The sequence below is a fragment of the Laccaria bicolor genome, genomic scaffold, assembly GCF_000143565.1.
Source record: "Laccaria bicolor S238N-H82 LACBIscaffold_26 genomic scaffold, whole genome shotgun sequence".
Taxonomy (NCBI): domain Eukaryota; kingdom Fungi; phylum Basidiomycota; class Agaricomycetes; order Agaricales; family Hydnangiaceae; genus Laccaria; species Laccaria bicolor.
In genome coordinates, this window is record NW_001889897.1 from 542,020 (window position 1) to 560,677 (window position 18,658).

Below are 18,658 nucleotides of genomic sequence, written 5' to 3' on the forward strand. Positions count from 1 at the left end.
GTTGAGCCCAAGTATTCGTGGTAAAGCAACAAATATGAAGTTCTCGCAAGGTTCAAGTTGGCGGTATGATGGAAGGTTGCCAGAGCACTGATATGGGAGGGCAGGAATCGCTGCACACATCAGGCAAAGAGAGCCTTTCGAGCTTGGGGAATGCAGAGACGAGGACAATAAAATCAGTTTCGGATAATGTCAATCGGCCATTCTTGATTTCTAAAACCTCGAGATTGTGGAGTTGGTAAAGTGGGGTGATACGCACACACGAGAGCGAATGATTATGAGAGGAATACTGGGTAATGACAACTTTCTTGAGAGACTGAACACCTTCCAACGACGGTTTTAAGCATTCCGTCCACCACAAACCCTCTGGGTCGTTGCTGCGATATGCAGTTTCTTCAAGAGTCAAGGCGACCAGGGACTTGCACGACATCTGCTGCATGGCTTCCGACATGGCGATCAAAGATCCTTTGATGTGTAAGATTTCCATGGACTGCACAAAGGAGAGAGGGTGAGTTTTGTGTTCTCGGCGGCGCTCATTTGAGGAACAGAGGAGCGTCAAGCTCCTAAGGTTGCTAAGGAGACCCAACTTCCGAAAGAACATGGCATCATATGATTGGGTAGACAAGTGGAGTTCAAGCGTACGAAGAGATCCAGAATTGAAGATGGGGTCTAGGTTGATTGCAACGTCTCCGCGTAAGACAAGATGGGTGAGATTGGGGGAAGTGGTGGTTGCGAAGGAATAAAATGGAAGGAATAGTTCTGGCCTGGAGAGCACATTATTATTGAGCTCGAGCAGTTGCATATTAGGCGACAACATCGAAAATGGGCTGAACAAGTCGACGTTGACATTTGGCGGGATGCACAGTTCCCTGAGGGCTGGAAAGAGAGAAGACCCTCTCAACTGATTCAGCCGAAAGTAGACCAGAGGAGAGACATTCCGGTGAAAGTAAGTATTCTCGAGGCGAATGACACGAACTCGGCGAGTATAACGTTCTAAGGTACTCCATTCTTCGGTCTTCACGTCTGGTAGTATCTGCGATCAAGCGGGTTAGCTGCCTTGGTAAACGATGAATAACTTGTGAACCTTACGTATTGGTTGTTGACCAGCTGGAAAGAGTTTAATACTCTAAGCAATGGGAATACGGAAGGTAGAACGCGCCAGAGCGCGTCAAGTGCGGGATCTAAGAAAATCCGACACGTCCGCGCCGCAGAAAAGAGAGTCTTCCTTGTTTGCCATGCAACGTTTCCTGGCTCTTCCAAATCGCAACTGATGATGTTGAATATTTCACCAAGGATGTCCTGGTTCTCCATAGCGCTTTCTCGGGGCGACTTCTTGACAGTAACTGCACACACAGGAGACAGGCTGGTTTAACTCGATTTACAGTCAGGGAAACAGGTGTAACGACGTACCCGACGGAGGATATGGTTTCAGATTCTGGACTGAGTAAGAATAAATTAGGTTCTGCTCCGAATTCTTTCGTGGAGCCAGCACGATATATATAAATACCTGGCGTAAACTCAACCGCCGCTTGCGCCTTCTTCCCCTTCTTCCCCTTGAGTTTCTTCTCCCCTTTGCTACTCCCCGAAGTCTTGACCTTGGTCTCACTTTGAGGTTCTGCGGGAGGGGCATTGTTTGATGAGACTAATGGATTTGATCAGCACCAATACGTTCCGGGTCTTCCACGACGTACGAGTTGACGCCCCAAAATCGAGAAATGTGTCAGGGGGCGATTCGCATTGGAAACCAGGTCCAAATCCTCCCAAACTGAATGCACTTGGCTTCGTGCCTTCAAGAGAGGATAAGGATGCTTTCATTGGCACTTGACCCCAACAATCGTCATCTGTCTCTGAAATCGTAGTCAATACATGGGTATATAATGGAACGGTGAACGGTGAATGATGAATCCTACCTTCAGGGGAAAAAAGTGTAGAAGTGAATGTGCTCTCCCTCTCGTCCTCAAACGGTGGATTCACGTCACCGAAGAGTGACATGCGCAAGGATGGCAAGGATCAGTAAATCGTTGATGAGCGCTTAAGCAGCGGCACGGTGGAAGGAAGGTGGGGTGAATTCGAGGACGAGGAAAAGTCTTCAAATACAAAATTGGGTAAGGTAACTTTCAGCCTCGAGGAATCGATAAGACGCATGACTGAACACGCGGTCAACCGGATTTCGCGCAGTCAATGAACGAGAAGCGCTTGAATCTAGATTCATTTTTCAGGTCTTTTGATGTCTTCAAGGCTGCCATAAACCTGTCTGGTGGAATGAGCCCGATGCCACGGAGACGGTGGTGGATCGGACGATTTCTGTCCTATCTGGGTATATGGAGATCATTGTTATCTAGGTAGTCAAAGGTGAAATAAAATCGAAGTGAAGCACATACATCTTGGCTCCGTTTTGATCCCGTGGCTTTGGTGGTATTCCACAGTCGATTCGTTGAGAGATATACATCTACCTGCAGTGGGAGGGTTTCAGAAGGCTTCGACACGACCGAACACGGTTGCCAGCACAAATCCCGTGGAATGTGTAACCCAAATGTGAACGTGAAGGTCCGCGTGGGTAGTGAATCATCGTTTGGATCGATTCATGAATCGACAGCGTCCCGAGATCAACTTAATCTCGCTTTGTTATGCAGGCAAGGCGCGGGGAAAGACAAGAACGTCTGAAGAAAATGAGTGTTTCAATTGGGAGAAATAATGACTGTATGGTCATACCTACGATATAGAACACAAAACACCCATCGGAATTCGTCAGTGAGGTTTTTGTGACTGCAGAGGGCAGCCTTGACATATGTGGATTGGAATTTGAGTGCAAGGGCTCCATGCGAATGGATTGAAGAGATATCATCGATTGAAAGACGAGGGAGCCTGGACTCAGTTGACTTTGAGGCCTTGAGGTGCCATTGGTTTGAAACCTGCATCTCCTGGACAGACCCATCGTTGCCTTATATTAATGAGATAAATAGCCCAGAGAGAGCTGAGCAGGACGAGACATGGTCCCCAGCAGCCACAGCGCCCGAAGCTGGCAGGCATTGCCGAGATGATGATCGAGAGCAAGGTTGATGCTGATCAAATCAGTGTTGCTCAACGTTTGTCTTCAACCATCGCCACCACCATTCATGAGTCCAGAATCGTAGCAATGATGAGATATCGAAATCGGCAGTGTCTGATCACTCTGAAGACGCCACGCGTTCGAAATGTCATTCAAAGAGAAGGATGAAGGAGACAGGAGACTTTGTGAAAGTGTGTCGTCGCCAGCCCGTCCCTTGCCCGTCCCCGCCAACATGAACTAACCACGCCAAAAAAGATGGGAGTCCTTTCGTCTTCGTGAAAAGTGGGCAATTAAATTACGGTCGACAGCTCAACCGTCCCGGTCTGTCATAACCTTTTTAAAATATGGTGGCCTATCCTCATGCATTATTCAAGCTGTACTATCTCCCGCCGATAGGCGTATTATTCTTAACCCAGGCGAGATCAGCGAAACAATTGACATCTTCTACTCCGGCACTGGTGACACAGATAATCTGGATTTTTCTTTGATTAGTCAGGTCTCGATTCCAAATCCCAATGGCGCCGACCGTAAAGGGGGGAGGGCCAGAGCGCCCTTACTTGCATTTTCCGCTGATGTGACCAAGTTTGCTGTGGGTACGGATGATGGTGTATTGTCGGTTTGGGATGTTCGGAGTAAAACTCCGTTGAGGGTGTTTGAGGTTGATGTGCCCAGGGAGGTTCTCTCGTTGCCAACTTCCTATCTTCACTTCAGTAGTGGAATAATCGGGAAAGAGATTCTGGCATTTATCGCCACAGTAAGTCGATATTTCTACTCAGAACTTCCTGTTTACCTCTTTGACAGATGGTTTTTAGAACAAGGATTATTTTTCAACTGGTCTGAAAACCGTCCATCTGATTGACGCAACATCATTCGAGACGCAAGAAACTGGGGGAAATTTGGACTTGCGGAAAAATCCTGGTCCCGATTGTGAGTGGTAGCTTGGGGATGAGTAGAACGTGTGCGACGCCAGAAGTAAGGCTGCGACCGACGAAAAAGACAGTCTGATCACTGTGACCGATCTGTGACCAGATCCCGCCAAGAAAGGGTAAAGCTCGAAAAGGGAAAGGAGGCACCGAGCGGTGACAGCCTCACCCGAACAGCGTGCAAAAACAATGTGAACGAGCGCTCGCGCGGACGGTGGTGACAACGGAAACAAACATGCTGCACAAAAAAACACACCCACAGAAGATGAAGGTGGGAACAGCAGGAACAAAACAGAGGAGGAGAAGGCAAATGGGAGGAGGAGGGGCGGAATTCAAGTTACCCACTCAGGCATCTGTGCCCATACGGAAGGAAAAAATTGGATCAACTACTCACATCATGGCTTGAAGCGGAGGAGACTGCGCAGGACCATAGAAGGGCGCCACATCCACGACAGGGTCAATGTTTGGCGAGATCACCGACATTGTGCCCGGAGAGGGAACTATGTAGATGAGCAGGGCAACAAAGGCTTATCGGCGTAGACGGTGAGAAAGATGTTTGGTGGGCACCGAAGAAACTGACTTTCAAAGTGCAAGGACTTTTAATGATATTCCAAACATTAATTTACAAGGCAATTACGACGCTGCTTCAGCCTCGCTTTGGCAGCGAGGGGATCAATTCACCGAAAACTAGGGTCCATGTCACGCCAGGGTCTAGTTCTAGACTGGTAAGTAGTCCCACCGGCAGGGTTCTGAAGGAACTGTCTTTTTCCTCAGCAGGGACCAGCTGGGACCGTCTTTTTGCTGCAAGATGCGTCAAGATCCTCTGCCAAAAAAAATTCCCGCGCCTTGCGAAGCCGTTGCAAGCCTTGAAAAAGACAGTCCCTTGCGCATCAAGAGACAGTTTTCGGTTATCTTTTTGACATCCCGGGCCCAGGTTCCAAGCTCTTGCCTTGATCCCTTGCCCCGATCCCATGACTGATGATCCCGTCCTCCTTTCATCTTGAGCTGTACCATTGCAGGCATCTAAGGAGGCGGAATGTGCCCTGCCATCTTATCTCCACGTGCACCAGCATCAAGAAGGTCTGGAAAATCCTCCCTCCAGAAGACCCTACCAGAAATGGATTTACACTGTGAGTTCTGGCTCAAATTTTATGTTCTTGGGCTTGATCTGATGCTGACTACTACAAGAAGCACCTCTCAAGTTTACGAAATGGAAACCCCATCCATTCAAATCTCAGTTGTGCAGACAAACAGAGTCTCTCAGTAGAAATTGAGCTAAACAAGTAAGTTCTTACTCGTATTTTATGTTCTTGAGCTCTATCTGACCAGATTTGCTTCAGGAACAACCTCCCAAATTTTTGAAACCACGCGCCCAACCGTTCAAAGTCAGCGTTCGGTTTTGCAGAGAAATGAAGTCTATTACTAGAAAATGAGATCAACAGGTAAGTTCTTGCCCGATGTTTACATTCCTAGGCTCCATTTGACGAGAATTACTCCAGGAACTACTACCCGAGTTTACGAAACGTGGCGCCCATCCGTTGAAATCCGGTGTTCGGTTTTGTGGGGGGAAGCAGGCCCATTAACAGAAATGAAGGTTAACATCTAAGTTTCTGCTCGTTCTCTACGTTCTTGGGTTCTATCTGACGAGAATTACCTCAGGAGCGACCACCCGAGTTTACGAAACGTGGCTCCCAACCGTTCAAATTCGGCGTTCGCTTTTGTGAGGGATTAAGGTCCATTAACAGAAATGAAGGTTGACATGTGAGTTCCTGCTCGTTCTCTACGTTCTTGGGCTCTACTTGACCGAAATTACCTCAGGAGCGACCACCCGAGTTTACGAAACGTGGCTCCCAACCGTTCAAATTCGGCGTTCGCTTTTGTGAGGGATTAAGGTCCATTAACAGAAATGAAGGTTGACATGTGAGTTCCTGCTCGTTCTCTACGTTCTTGGGCTCTACTTGACCGAAATTACCTCAGGAGCGACCACCCGAGTTTACGAAACGTGGCTCCCAACCGTTCAGATCTCAGATTCGGCATTCGCTTTTGTGAGGGATTAAGGTCAATTACCAGATATCAAGGTTGACATGTGAGTTCCTGCTCGATTTTTATGTTCTTAGGCTCTACTTGACCAAAATTACCTCAGAAGCGACTAACCGAGTTTACGAAACTTGGCGCCCGACCGTTCAAATTTGGCGTTCAGTTTTGTGAGGGCATACGGTCCATTACCGAAAATTGGGTTGACAAGTAAGTTCCTGCTCGTATTCTATGTTCTTGTGCTCTACTTTACCAAAATTGGTCTAGGAGTGACCTCCCAAGTTTATGAAATATGGGGCCTAACCGTTCAAATTTGGCATTCGGTTCTGTGAGGAAATAGGGTCCAACACCAAAAATTCACGTTGACAAGTAAGTTCATACTTGAACTTTATGTTTTTAGGTTCTACTCAACTGGAATCGCTCCAGAATGTATCCCCTGAGTTTACGAAACATGGTACGCAACCGTACCAATTCAGCGTTCGATTTTGTTGAGACAAGGTCTAATGCGGCCGGAAATTGACATTGACAAGTGAATTTCTACTCGGCTTTTAGTTTTTTGTGTTCTAATTGATGTCGGTCTCTCCAACATCTGCCCCATTGTTTTACGAAATGTGGCACGTAGCTGTTCATGTTCTGTGTCTATTTTGTAGGGGGGGTTAAAGTCTTTGGGCAGAATTTGGAGTTTGCTTGTAAGTTCTGACTCGATTTCTACGTTCTTGGTTCTACTTGATGCTGATAACTCCAGAAATTACCTCCCCTATCTATTATCTATGAAATGTGGTAGCCAGCTGTTCACATTTGCGGCTCGGTCTCGTGGGCACACAACAAATTTGAGGGGTTTTATGTAAATTCTCTATATTATTAGGCTCATGGCGATTTCAAAGGAGAAGATTATATCGAGTCAATCCATGCTTTTGTTTGTGAATCCCATCATTTACGCTACATAGAACTAGCTATTAAGTACTATCTTGCAAGGTGGATCTTCCGCACTGTTCACAGAGATTCAATTGATGCTGTGATATCTTCTTGTAAGTTGTGAATCAATCCATTGGAAGACTAGATGACATACCTTTGCACGAGCAGCTTCCTGTCGCACTTCCCGTGGCTGGTAGGGATATTTTTTGACGATGTCTCTTGCCTACACACATTAATTTGAAGGACAAGGTTGTAAAATGCACTCACCCATTGAAGAATACGCTCTCGCTCCTCCTGAGTTTGTTGAAGCTCCTCCTGAGTTTGTTGAACAGCATCTTTTGGTAATGCCTCGTCATCCCCAAGGTTAGCATTAGGCGCGGGGTCACGGGCAGTCGACCTGCAATGAGGAGTTGTGAGCGACGCGCAGGAGGAAGGGCGCGAAAGCACGTGACACCCTTCCAAAAGGGGATGTACCCTGAGGAGACAGTCCGATCACCGAGCGACAGTTCTGCACCCTGACTTGGCGCACGTCGGCGCTTGCCGGGTGATGGGACCGTCTATTCTCAGAAGTATTTCACATCACACCGTTTGTAGTTCATGATAATAATAATTAACGAGCGATGATACTGGCTGATAACTAGAAAAACAAGCTTGGCGAAAGAAGAGTCTTGGTTTGTTGGAAGCATGTCAATATATGTAAATCCCACAACGTAACTCGCCCCATAATCCAACGCCCACTCCAATAAATTTTAAGATTGCGAGTCAACCGCCTCCGCCATGAGACGTCTGAGGTGAATAACGAATACGAATAGAAAGAGAATTGCGAAGGCCTTTAACACATGAATCAATCATTAGTACGGCGCTCACAAAGAAAATGAGGAATGGCGTACGGGAGAGATCAGCATTGTGATTCGAGGGGTTCAACGACGTGCACCCTCACGCAATAACGCAATAGGCGTATTGTCCTGCGCCGCCCTGATGTTCCTGGTTAATAGGGATATCAGAGCCAGGGGTCGTCGTGATTTCTGCAACGTTGAAGGAATCCATTGCGTGTGTTGAGTAGGTAGACGGAATCGAGGAAGTGATTTAGTCTGAAGGTTATGGTTGAGACGAGAATGGGTTTTATGAGTTTTCGAATTGGGCAGAGTCGACCGCCAAGGATGGGGTGTCAATTGTTGTAGGCTGCCGTCGAGGCAATTGGAATTGCGGTGTGTGGCTTTACAGATCTGAGAGGGTGGAGGCTTTTGTTAAAGGTTAGGAGTCGGATACACCTATGCCGCTGTGATGGGGTTCCCATCCTCGAAGACCCGGTTGGAACCCGCTCAAACTACAGCCGCTTTTGTTCGGGTAGCCAGCGCGGGATGTGGTTGTGCTGTGACTCGGGTGTCCGTAAGGTCACCCAATTGTTGCACTTGAAATATTGATGTCTTCATGTAGCTGGTCCAGAACGCTTATTGTTAAGTAACAACTTCGGGGCGAGTTCTTTGGTTAACAAGCAAGACAATGGTGGGCGCAAAGAAACTGCATGTGCATTGTGGATGCTGGGACCGCCTTGCAGACATGGCATTTGGAAGGCGATATGAGTCGAATAGTGACCAATCAATGTATAGCTCAATTGTAGTCCCGGTTGGATTGGGTGGTGGGCCTATTTGAAGAGGAGAACGTTTTTTCCCGCGCGAGTCATGACGACATTGACGAGGAGGACTCGGAGTCTTGCACGCATTATTGTTCATAAATTTAGATTGCTCATTCGGTAGGAATGAAGCCTTCTCCCGCGTGCATTTTGTAATTTGGTAGATATCCAGAGACGATAGGATGCGCTTCCATGAAAGACCTTTATCGCAAGTATGAAACTGTGGAGTTGAGGAGCCGAAACTGGTGAAATCGGAATCGAGCTGCTTGTGTGCAGTCACCGTTTCTGCGGGGCAGCTGGGCTCGACTTCCACCGTGCTGCAGCTATAAATCTAGGCCATTTCGACGACGTCGACAAGGGCCAAGGATGAATGGCGAGATAAATGCCATCATGGCGTCTTTGCATCGCAGTTATCCCGTCTCTTTTGGCATCAAATTGAAGAGAAAAAAACGCCATAGGAGGGAAAGGTACTGATAGCACCCAAACAGCGGAATTTGGGAGGAACACTGAGCTCAAGTTGGGCGCAGTTGAACGAACGTTGATCAGAATCGGACATGCGCCAAGAAGCAGTGCATGCCAAATTGGGAAGGGCTGGTTTCCGGGGTCCTTACACCTTGACCTAATTCCTAGGTTGCCACCCTTCTGCTCCACACCACCACCGTTCTCCTCGACCCCGGCAACGACGCCTACGACGTCCTCGTCGTCCTCTCATACCCAGTCTCTCGTTATTCTTTTCTTATTTTCACCGGGAGGACAACGACGACCACCCAAGAGCGCCTCACCCGCTGAGCAAAACTAAACACCATGGGGATTCAATTCGGATCCTTCAACGCCATCTGCGAGACCGCCGCCCTCGTCATCTGCCCTCTCGTAGAAACGTCTCAGGGGGTAGAGCCTACGTGCTATAGCAGGAATGTTGAGATAGGAGGAACGCTGATATTCCAACCATGTGAGTTCGCATCCGTATTCTTCGTCGATTGGTTTTCTTCGGAAAGGGGTTTTATTTTGCTGGTGCCATGGGCGACGGGTTGCGTGTTGTCAAGGACATCTGCGGCCTCCTGGCATACCCAGTCATCTTTCGCAACCCTTGAGAGCGTTATTCGGTTCAATTTCGTTGGGGCCTGTCATGCATGTCATATTCAGGATCAGCCGAGAAACTGGAGGAGAGCCCCCGGCTCCTCTTGCCTTGCACTCTACGTGGCCTTCGCTGTTGCTAATATTGTCTCTTCATTCAGCAACATGCTTTGTTCACATCGTTGCCATTATAATGACTGCCATAATGATCATACATATACGGAGCAAGTATACGGCAGTTGGTGAGTAGGCTGCGCTGGTTTGGAATTCACGATGACTTACATCAAACGATGTAGGACGGAAAGAAATTGTGACATTCTTCTGGATGTACGCCCTCATTGAACTTCTCGCCATGTTCCTCGATTCCGGTATAATACCAACTGATAATGTCACTTATATGGTGCGTCGTTATCCGTTTTTTTCTCCTTCCAATGTCCTTACCATTCCCCAGTGGTTCGCTGCGGTGTATACGGGCCTGGTAGCATCCGCCTACACCTGTTTGCTCATAAATGGATTTGTTGGCTTCCAATTTGCAGAGGACGGTACACCACTATCTCTCTGGGTGCGTTCTTTGCCCTGTCATTCATCCAGTTTTTCTTGATATTTGAAATCTTAGTTCCTTCGGATATCGTGCCTGGCCGTATGGGGAGTCTCCTTCTTCGTTGCCATTGCTACCTTCCAACAATTCGCCGGGTTCAAATATACTAAGCCCATCGGTCTATGGATCATTTACATCCTCTGGCCTCTTGTTTGTACCGTCATCTATATTGTCTCGCAGCTCATCCTCGTGTTCCGCACGCTTGATGATCGATGGCCCATCGGTGACATTGTCTTCGGCACTGCTTTCTTCACTATTGCCCAGGTCCTTCTGTTCGCGTTCAGTGTCACGATCTGTGATTCTATCAAGCATTACATCGACGGCCTGTTCTTCTTCACGCTGTGCATGCTTTTGAGTGTCATGATGGTGTACAAGTATTGGGATTCAATCACCGTGAGTATCTTCAGCCTCGTTGCTGTCGGTCGTTTACTCACGTTCATACAGAAAGAGGATTTGGAGTTCTCGGTCGGCTCCAAGGCTGCCGTGTGGGAAGTCAAAGACCCTTTGCTTGCTGGTGCTGGTGCTGGCGGCATGGACTACTCAACTGAAGAAGACAACGCGAGCAACTATCACGGCGGCGGTCCAGCTAGTCTCGTGGGAGGGGTCAGTGGAGGTCAGCTGTACGGCGCTCCACATCATCAGCCGTATGGGGGACCGCAGAAAGGAGGGATGAGAGGGTATCCACCCTCAGCTGGCGACAGGTATTGAGGTTGGGAGTTGGTTGCTATTCAGGGCTGCTGTCATGGCTTTCATTCATCATCATCATTGTCATCATCATCATATAAGTACGTTATTTGGACCGGACTCACTCACTTACCCATCCCCCCAACCATCCATTTCTTCCTCCCTCCTTCTTCCATCCCCACCTTCCCCACCTTACACCCTCCGTCGATCGATCAAAGTACCCTACCCCCATCCCTCATGTGCAAGGAAGGAATTATTTTTACATACCCCACACCCGCTGCACACAATTCAATCACATTCATCGAGCCGTCCTCACTCTTTTCTTGTGTGGCCTCCGTTATAGCGAAGATGCACCACCACCTTCCATATCCTCGGAACGTCGACGTCTTTGGGATAGCTGGGATATTTCCTTTATTCAAATTTATGATGATAGACGTTTCTACTTATCTCGTTACCTAGACTGTACACAATATTGTCCATACGGATCCTCTCTGCTTCAATCAAATAGTATGACTCCATAGATACCTACGTACTGGGCTTCTCGGTATGCAATCGACGTCTTGACAGGAGGAGGGCATCAGTGAATGCGACATGACAATTTGAAGGGCAAACGGAGAGTGGGTCCATTCAGAGGCAAGAACAACCCTTCAAAGCTTGAGGTTCAACGACCAGCAGTCCCAGAGCGTTCTTGTAAAAGCCGCCTCCGCCGCGCCGAATCCTCAGTATATCCAGGCGGGCTCATACGGGGCCATCCTCAACATCTGCATCAACTGCTCAACTTCCACCATCGAGTCATCATTGGTCATCGATAATCGATACAGGCATAGCAGGCCGAGAGAATACCCAATCAGAAACGTACAGCGAGGCTGGGAATGCTGTAGCAGGTTCGCTTGGTCAAGGATTCGGTGGTGTTGCCGTTGATTTGGGCGACTCGGGAAGGGCAGCTCAGGGAGCAAGAGGGGAGGGAGTCGTTGCGGGTGGGAGCTGTAGCCTAACGCTTTGGTGGCATACGTCCGTAAAACGATGCTCCAGGCAATTGGGTCGTTCCAGGTGTGTATAGGGAGTAGGTCATCCCAGGCGTACACAGGGAGAATATTACCGTAGTACGAGGTGTTGTCCTCATTTCCGCGATGATGTCCGGACTCTGGGTGAACGTCGCAAAGAGGGTGGTTCCTCTCTGTGTTCCTGCGGTACATGGAGCTGAGGATGCCCGAACTCCGTTAGAACCTTTCTCAGCGGAGCCAGCCTGAGAAGCATCGTCTGACACTGACGTTGCTGGGAGTAATAGAAAAACAACAATGGGGTCAAATCCTCCGTGAATCCCACGATGGTGATGTTGAATTCAATTCCTGGGAAGCCCGCCTCGACTGACACTTTCTGGAATAGGTAGACTCATACAAGGGACGGTGAATCCTGGAAAGCGTCGTCGACGCTGATGGCGGTGAAGACCTTTCATCTTCCCTCCCCCCCCCCTTATCCATCTCGGGCCGAGTCGAGGTAATACACCACAGCCCACGGTGTAGGGTACCGCAGCATGTTTGTTCGTCCCTTGTTTGGCTGTCTTCGTCTTCGCCAACGGAGATCGGAAACAAGGCAGAAAAGAATGAAACAAACCACCGCGCAAACAGCAACAACTGCAAGGTTCAAAGAGCGGCGCGTGGGGGGATGATAATCCAAAAAAAGGTTATGGATAGATTTGGCAGTCTGAAAAGACGACCTGGAGTTAGATAGAAACGTCGCAGTGAGGCAGTAAACCCGTACCGCAGTGCAAGCAGAGAAAGACCGCCCTACCACAGGGCTAGCACTCCCATTCAAGTAAGCCCCTTTCTGGGGATTGTATGTTGCCGGAAACGGTATAGAACTTGCAAAATCGCTCGCATTGTTGAAGAAAGCCCTGCTGTGCACCATGGATATGAAAGAGTCCGGTATGTTCAAGTTGCTATTATCTGTCAAACTGGTTGCAGAAAACAATGTCCAATCTACAAAGGCGTCCCTGTAAGCTCAGTATGCCAGGAGCAGGAAGCCAGGACGATACGCACGCGCTTTGACTTAACCAACATCCTGGTTGTCGTACGCCAATAATCCAAAACAAGGAGCTGCAAGCAAGTTATCAGGACCCTAAATATACGTTGAGCTAGTCAAGGGATGCACTCCAGACGCAACCTCTCGGAGAGGCGTATCACTCCGCATGAATTTCATAAACCTGCCCGCCGCACCCAAGAGACGTGCTGCATACAAGTTGTGCAGCAGGCCTGAAGAAGAAGGTTCTCCGAAACGCATGAACGCTATGGATTCCCCTCAAGAACTTCGATTATCTATTGCGCCAGCCTTGCCTGTAGCGTACCGAATTACGGGATCCCTGCTAAACCCGATAACCCCACCACAGACGTAGAGGGAGTTGAGGCCGGTAGGGTTCCCAAATCTACTGAGATCGTTAGAACGGCGTGTTTCTTTGCAACCTCGGTTAGACCTGTGAATGGGGTGAAAAGGAAATGGGGAATCAGACGCACGGACTTGTGAATCGCCGGTATTGGAGAGTGATGATGAGCCGTCACTGGACTTGTCACGCAAGTCCGACAAGCTTTCCGTCTGCTATGATACATCTTGATCCTGAAGCAACGCTCGTAAGTTTAAGTCACGTCATAGTTGATCAACGTTAGCCCTCGCAAGATATAGAACCCTGTCCTCCAAGCTACCATTGTTTTCCTCCGTTGACGACGGTGCAGTGCAGGTCATTTGATAGTCGATGGTTGCGTTTGTCAATGTCCTACTCCATTGCACTTCCTTGACCCGGAAATCCAGTCCCGTGACATCCGGATATAATTATCTAAACGAGGCTCCCATCCATCACCAAAGGCTTGTTGGATAGATACGAGAACGGGAGGATTGACAAATCCAATCCGAGGGCTAAGGGACGAGCTCAAAATACCCAAAGCTTAACCGACCTCGGTTGAACCTGACAGGAACAGCCTCCATAGTGAATATGTTTCGCGTTGCGGTCGTGTAACCCATTGTTGTCTTCGCATATCATTGACTTCGCCTAACCACTTCCAGGTTACACCATCGATCCGCACATAGCCTGGGCATCCAAGTGACTGTTCTGTTTCCCTTCAAATTCGCCTTCTAAAATTGTTTAACACAATGAAACTCACCCGAGAGTTCCAAGCCGTGGGCCGGGAAGAAACGCCGCCATTCCCTAGCTAGGACTAATCAAGCATAGAAAGACAGGGGACCGGTCCGCAAGAGGAACCACTCCGAGCTGACTGGACGTTGAAACCAATACTGTCGCTTCCTGACACTAAACCTTCACGATAAAAAATGAAAAACAAAACGAAGAATAGTCTGGCTCGGAAAGAAGCGAGCGTAGCGTGAATGGGGTATGAGAGTGAACCAACTGCCAATCACTCTGGGTTGCAGTTGTAATAGTGCGCGCTTGAGATTCATTGATTCGCTTTGGGATGATCATGGGTTCTGCCATAATTACTTGGCTCTCCACTGAGAGGAAGTGTTGAAAGCTGGAGATGCCAGTGTTTATCCCCGTCAACGCCAGCAGTGCCACGACGGTTGATAATGGCTACCCCAAACGTTTCCGACCGAGAAAAGTCCGCCAGCTGCTTATGTCCTCAGCATACATATAGGCGATGTGCACTGGTAATAACGAGTCGTTGAGGAAATGAGTTCTGAGTAGTGGCAAAGGAAAAGCTTAAGATTGGCTTAAGACAAGGACTTCTCCGACACTGCCACCATCAATCAAAATCGCGGATCGCCAATTACAACTCCCTCTGCATTTCACAATGATCACAAGGACAGATCATTCTTGGAACTTGATATAGATACTTGGTCCGAGTCCTCACATCTTGGTGAAGAGATACTTGGCTTCTATATAGATCTATACTGGTGGGTTGCGGCAAATTTAATTCTCGGACTGGTTAGTTCTCAAACAAACCCAACCCAACCTCTCTCTCGCCCCCCTCAACCCAAAAACCCCCTTCATGTTTTCGAAGCAGAGTTTGAAACCCAAAACAACCAACTCCAGATTAGGAAATGACGGAACCATTTGCCTCCCCTCAAGCGGCTATTAAACGCCTGCCAGACCACTGTATGGTGGTTCAGTCGAGAGGGAAGCTGAGGGATGAGAACAGCATCCCTTGCATCTGAGTGCGTCACCGGCATTCGGCAAATACTGCCGTTCCCAGCCCAAACGGGCTAGGGAGATGATTCAAAGCGAAATCCAGTCGAGATGCTTGCCTAGGGCTGTCTTGGGCCTGTCGTAAAGAGTTGAATTTAAGGAACCGCACGCAATGTGGCAATAACCAAGCAAATCAGCAAGCAAGCGATTGAGATGAGGAAAGTGGGCGCTGACCGATTCAACAAGGAGATGTCCTTGACAGAGGTCACAAAAAAGTTTGTATGATGTATGGAGTAGGTGAACGACACTGATGGGCTTGATTATCACCTTGGAGTCATCACGAAAATATGCAGGCCAACTTTCGAGTACAGTCCGCAGTTAGGGCAGTCAAATGGGTCCATCACTGATGGGCCAGCGGCGTGTGACAGGCGCCCATCAACAGCGGGCCAGCGGACTCGGCCGAGCTGTCAAAAATTCGGCCTTGGCAATGACTGGGCCGAGACTCTAAAATAGGCCATGCGAGATGGGTGGGCCGCGAGTACAGAGCCCCATAGAGGACGGATCGGCCGACTTTACCCCTGGCGCCCATGGGTTGCGCCCAATTGCGCGGATCCCATTGTTGCGCCCATTCGTCTTTGATGCAGTTAACCAGAGTGCTGCCTCGTTAGTTTCACTGTGGGGGACCACGTAGGAGAAAGTTAAATAGATATATTATTTACCTGTTGTGGGTTGCGCCCAATTGCGCGGATCCCATTGTTGCGCCCATTGGTCTTTGATGCAGTTAACCAGAGTGCTGCCTCGTTAGTATCACTGTGGGGGACCATGTAGGAGAAAGTTAAATATTTACCTGTTGTACATCTGGCGCCCATGGGTTGCGCCCAATTGCGTGGATCCCATTGTTGCGCCCATTTGTCTTTGATGCAGTTAACCAGAGTGCTGCCTCGTTAGTATAACTGTGGGGGACCACGTAGGAGAAAGTTAAATAGATATACTATTTACCTGTTGTACATCTGTGTTGGCGGCAGCCTCGTTGCGCCTGCAGGCAACCACATTTTTCTTCGCCAACCAGCCAATATTCCCCACCCATTTTCCCCAGTCTTGCTGCGATGCTGCAAGACTTGAGTAGTTTCAAGCTCACTCAAGAAATAGCTGACTTTCTCAAAGCTAAATTCCAGGCTACCCTCCATGGAACAGCACAAAAAACACCCTTTCCCCTGCACTGGACACTGGACCTGTTGGATGACTGCAATGGGATAGTTGTTGTTTTGGTTGAGGCTTTCAAACACCCAAGTGCGCCACGCCTGCTCACATAGTAATTGGTTGATTGATCTCTTCAAGTCCGCACAACATGGGATGCCACGAGGTATTGCGATACCATCGGCGCCGCCCTGACCGGACAAAATCGTAAAACAGAAGAGAAAATCTTGAATAGGTACCCGCCCATCTATTCACCTATTGTCCATAAAAGTTTGCCTTTTGTGGTAACGGATATGCATAACAATGGGCTGGTTTGGTATTTGCCTGACATCCTTTCAGGAGCACGCCAGGTATGTGACTATGGCCGCTGGGTGTACAATCTCAAACCCTGTTCAGTTGCAGATCTGGAAGTTCCTCAAAATTCTTGAATCAGCTTTGACGATAGACGACAAGGCTACTACTAACTGGAGGAATCATAAAATGCACTACAGGCCTGCAGAGCAATGTCAACAACTCAAGCCCGGGACCGTGAGTTTATCGCCAGCATGGTTCCAGCAAGGGCACGAGGTGTGAAATCTCTTTGGATCCATAAACAAAGTCTGAACGATCTGCAGTCTTCCGAGTTCAAGCTTGAAGTCAGCGCGCAAATGAAGCGTGGCGCCGTTGGGGCGCAGTGGAGCCTGGAAATGCAAGAGTCATCTGCTTTGATTGGCGCCATCCTGAGTATCATACATCCACAACTTTATGAGCAGGGAATGGAGGCACTCCGCCGCCTCGAGACAGAAAATGGGTTTGTGGATGATGAGGAAGAATTGTACACGGCGCTGAAGCATTGGACTCCCCCTTTCAGCGCCTTGTCAGTGATTAGCAACCGGTCAACACCAGTACACCGTGACACCAAAGGGCGCAATGAGTGGATTGATGTCCTAGTGCCTTTGGGAGAGAAAGACTCGACTGGAATCATGGATTTCCCGGGTTTAGGCATATCCATCAAGTACAACCCATCGACAATAGTTGGGGTTGCTGGCAAAGTGATCTCACATGGGGCAGTGTTTGAAGGGGGAGAAAGGGGGTGCATTTCATACTACATGCGCAATAAAGTTCATGAGAGGTTAGGAGTTCCAGCAGGCACATGGATGAACACCAGTATATATGATTGCTAGCTGCCATTCGGCGAGCGCCATTACACAGTAACTTTGCCGTTGTGGCTAGTGCGCCTGCGCCGCCTGGTAAGTTTTCAGAGCTAGCGCCTGTTGGTCACAATGGCGCTGGCGCCTCTTCGTCAACATGGTGCTGGCGCCTCTTAGTCACAAGGTCCGCACGCGTGGACCCTCAAAAGTCAACGGTCCTTGCTCCGCACCCAGAAGAGATATATACATGTCCTATTGCTCAAGTAAAAATTGCCACTCAAGAGTCACCCTCATCAAGATCCATCGGCCCAGATCCATCTTCATCTCCCTCACTACCACCTGGCTGCGCCTCTCTGAAGGCAGGCCAACCATAATCACTTGCGGAGTCACCAGTGCTGGAGTGTCCTGATGCTGGCCAACTCAAGCCCGTGGAGGACACAGGAGAAGGTTGGTATTCTGGTTGCTCTTCGTCTTCAGGTTGCTGTTCAAAGTAAGGGGCGACGGCGCCCGTGCGGAGCGCCCCAGCATCCTGCCAAGGGCCTGCGGGTACGGGACCGACGGGCTGCAAGCGAATCTCCCGTTGATGTAGCCGGTCCATCAAAATCTCAATGGCCTCTATGTCGTTTCGGAGCTGGTCTTGTTCCATGCGACCACGAAAAAAGAGGTGTTGGACCCACATCTGTGCGCCATGAACCTTTGCTGCTGCTGTGGCCGCATGCACTGGCAGAACTGGAATGCCAGCCTCATCGTCCTCGACTTCCATGTTGGGTTCACAGTATGGCTAAACAGTAGAAGGTATCAATAAAATCGATGGACAACAGATCAAGTGTGTAAATACCTGTCCCATGGCTTCGATCCACTTACAAAAAGCTTTTTCCTCCTCATCCGAATGCGCCTTCAATAGCTTTTTCTCATTCTCACCGCTGGCGCCCACAGAATTCCACCAGTCGGCCTCATATGTCGCTAGAATCGGCGCCTGGTCTTTGGGCCCGTATTGTGCTTTCAAAACCGCGGGACTGAGTGGTTTTACAATCCGTCTTGCAGGATTTGTTGCGTTCAATAAAGCAGGTGCCCATGGTGGTAGGTCAAGTACTCCACCCAAGCAGTACGCTTTCCCAACTTCCATGCAAAGACGGTTCTATAGATAGATTAAGATAGATCAAGATAGATGAACAGTGAACACCATGAGGACGAACAGTTTCATGCTGAATCCTCAATTTCCACCACTCTTGCCTCTCCTTGTCATCAATCCAGTTCACTTTGTCATCGGAGTATGCACTCCATGCCGCCTGCAT

General features: G+C 48.9%; 8 protein-coding genes across 8 annotated transcripts; 4 read left to right on the forward strand and 4 right to left on the reverse strand.

The window, feature by feature from the left end:
• Nucleotides 1-52: 52 nt before the first annotated feature.
• Nucleotides 53-1,308, reverse strand: LACBIDRAFT_304154 (uncharacterized protein; the record flags this gene model as incomplete). Its single annotated transcript, XM_001884627.1, has 2 exons — nucleotides 53-1,030; nucleotides 1,087-1,308. The coding sequence occupies 2 exons, from the start codon at nucleotides 1,306-1,308 to the stop codon at nucleotides 53-55; spliced, it is 1,200 nt and encodes a 399-aa protein (XP_001884662.1).
• A 1,883-nt stretch (nucleotides 1,309-3,191) lies between these two features.
• On the forward strand, nucleotides 3,192-4,095 carry LACBIDRAFT_330365 (uncharacterized protein; the record flags this gene model as incomplete). Its single annotated transcript, XM_001884542.1, has 5 exons — nucleotides 3,192-3,237; nucleotides 3,355-3,367; nucleotides 3,443-3,800; nucleotides 3,859-3,973; nucleotides 4,076-4,095. The coding sequence occupies 5 exons, from the start codon at nucleotides 3,192-3,194 to the stop codon at nucleotides 4,093-4,095; spliced, it is 552 nt and encodes a 183-aa protein (XP_001884577.1).
• A 910-nt stretch (nucleotides 4,096-5,005) lies between these two features.
• LACBIDRAFT_304155 (uncharacterized protein) lies at nucleotides 5,006-5,243 on the forward strand (the record flags this gene model as incomplete). Its single annotated transcript, XM_001884543.1, has 2 exons — nucleotides 5,006-5,099; nucleotides 5,161-5,243. The coding sequence occupies 2 exons, from the start codon at nucleotides 5,006-5,008 to the stop codon at nucleotides 5,241-5,243; spliced, it is 177 nt and encodes a 58-aa protein (XP_001884578.1).
• A 1,763-nt stretch (nucleotides 5,244-7,006) lies between these two features.
• Nucleotides 7,007-7,289, reverse strand: LACBIDRAFT_304156 (uncharacterized protein; the record flags this gene model as incomplete). The annotated part of the gene is made up of 3 exons (XM_001884628.1): nucleotides 7,007-7,016; nucleotides 7,073-7,141; nucleotides 7,186-7,289. The coding sequence occupies 3 exons, from the start codon at nucleotides 7,287-7,289 to the stop codon at nucleotides 7,007-7,009; spliced, it is 183 nt and encodes a 60-aa protein (XP_001884663.1).
• Nucleotides 7,290-9,355: 2,066 nt separating this feature from the next.
• LACBIDRAFT_191284 (uncharacterized protein) lies at nucleotides 9,356-11,219 on the forward strand (the record flags this gene model as incomplete). The annotated part of the gene is made up of 6 exons (XM_001884544.1): nucleotides 9,356-9,500; nucleotides 9,787-9,867; nucleotides 9,922-10,025; nucleotides 10,077-10,187; nucleotides 10,242-10,616; nucleotides 10,668-11,219. 6 exons carry the CDS (start codon nucleotides 9,356-9,358, stop codon nucleotides 10,929-10,931), a joined length of 1,080 nt encoding a protein of 359 aa, XP_001884579.1. The 3' UTR covers nucleotides 10,932-11,219.
• Nucleotides 11,220-11,301: 82 nt separating this feature from the next.
• On the reverse strand, nucleotides 11,302-12,203 carry LACBIDRAFT_304160 (uncharacterized protein). The gene has a single exon (XM_001884629.1). The coding sequence runs from the start codon at nucleotides 12,101-12,103 to the stop codon at nucleotides 11,627-11,629; it is 477 nt and encodes a 158-aa protein (XP_001884664.1). The 5' UTR covers nucleotides 12,104-12,203; the 3' UTR covers nucleotides 11,302-11,626.
• Nucleotides 12,204-14,805: 2,602 nt separating this feature from the next.
• Nucleotides 14,806-15,080, reverse strand: LACBIDRAFT_304161 (uncharacterized protein; the record flags this gene model as incomplete). The annotated part of the gene is made up of 1 exon (XM_001884630.1): nucleotides 14,806-15,080. The coding sequence occupies one exon, from the start codon at nucleotides 15,078-15,080 to the stop codon at nucleotides 14,898-14,900; it is 183 nt and encodes a 60-aa protein (XP_001884665.1). The 3' UTR covers nucleotides 14,806-14,897.
• Nucleotides 15,081-16,536: 1,456 nt separating this feature from the next.
• LACBIDRAFT_330369 (uncharacterized protein) lies at nucleotides 16,537-18,168 on the forward strand (the record flags this gene model as incomplete). Its single annotated transcript, XM_001884545.1, has 5 exons — nucleotides 16,537-16,761; nucleotides 16,848-17,379; nucleotides 17,475-17,547; nucleotides 17,723-17,810; nucleotides 17,953-18,168. The coding sequence occupies 5 exons, from the start codon at nucleotides 16,537-16,539 to the stop codon at nucleotides 18,166-18,168; spliced, it is 1,134 nt and encodes a 377-aa protein (XP_001884580.1).
• Between the last annotated feature and the right edge of the window lie 490 nt (nucleotides 18,169-18,658).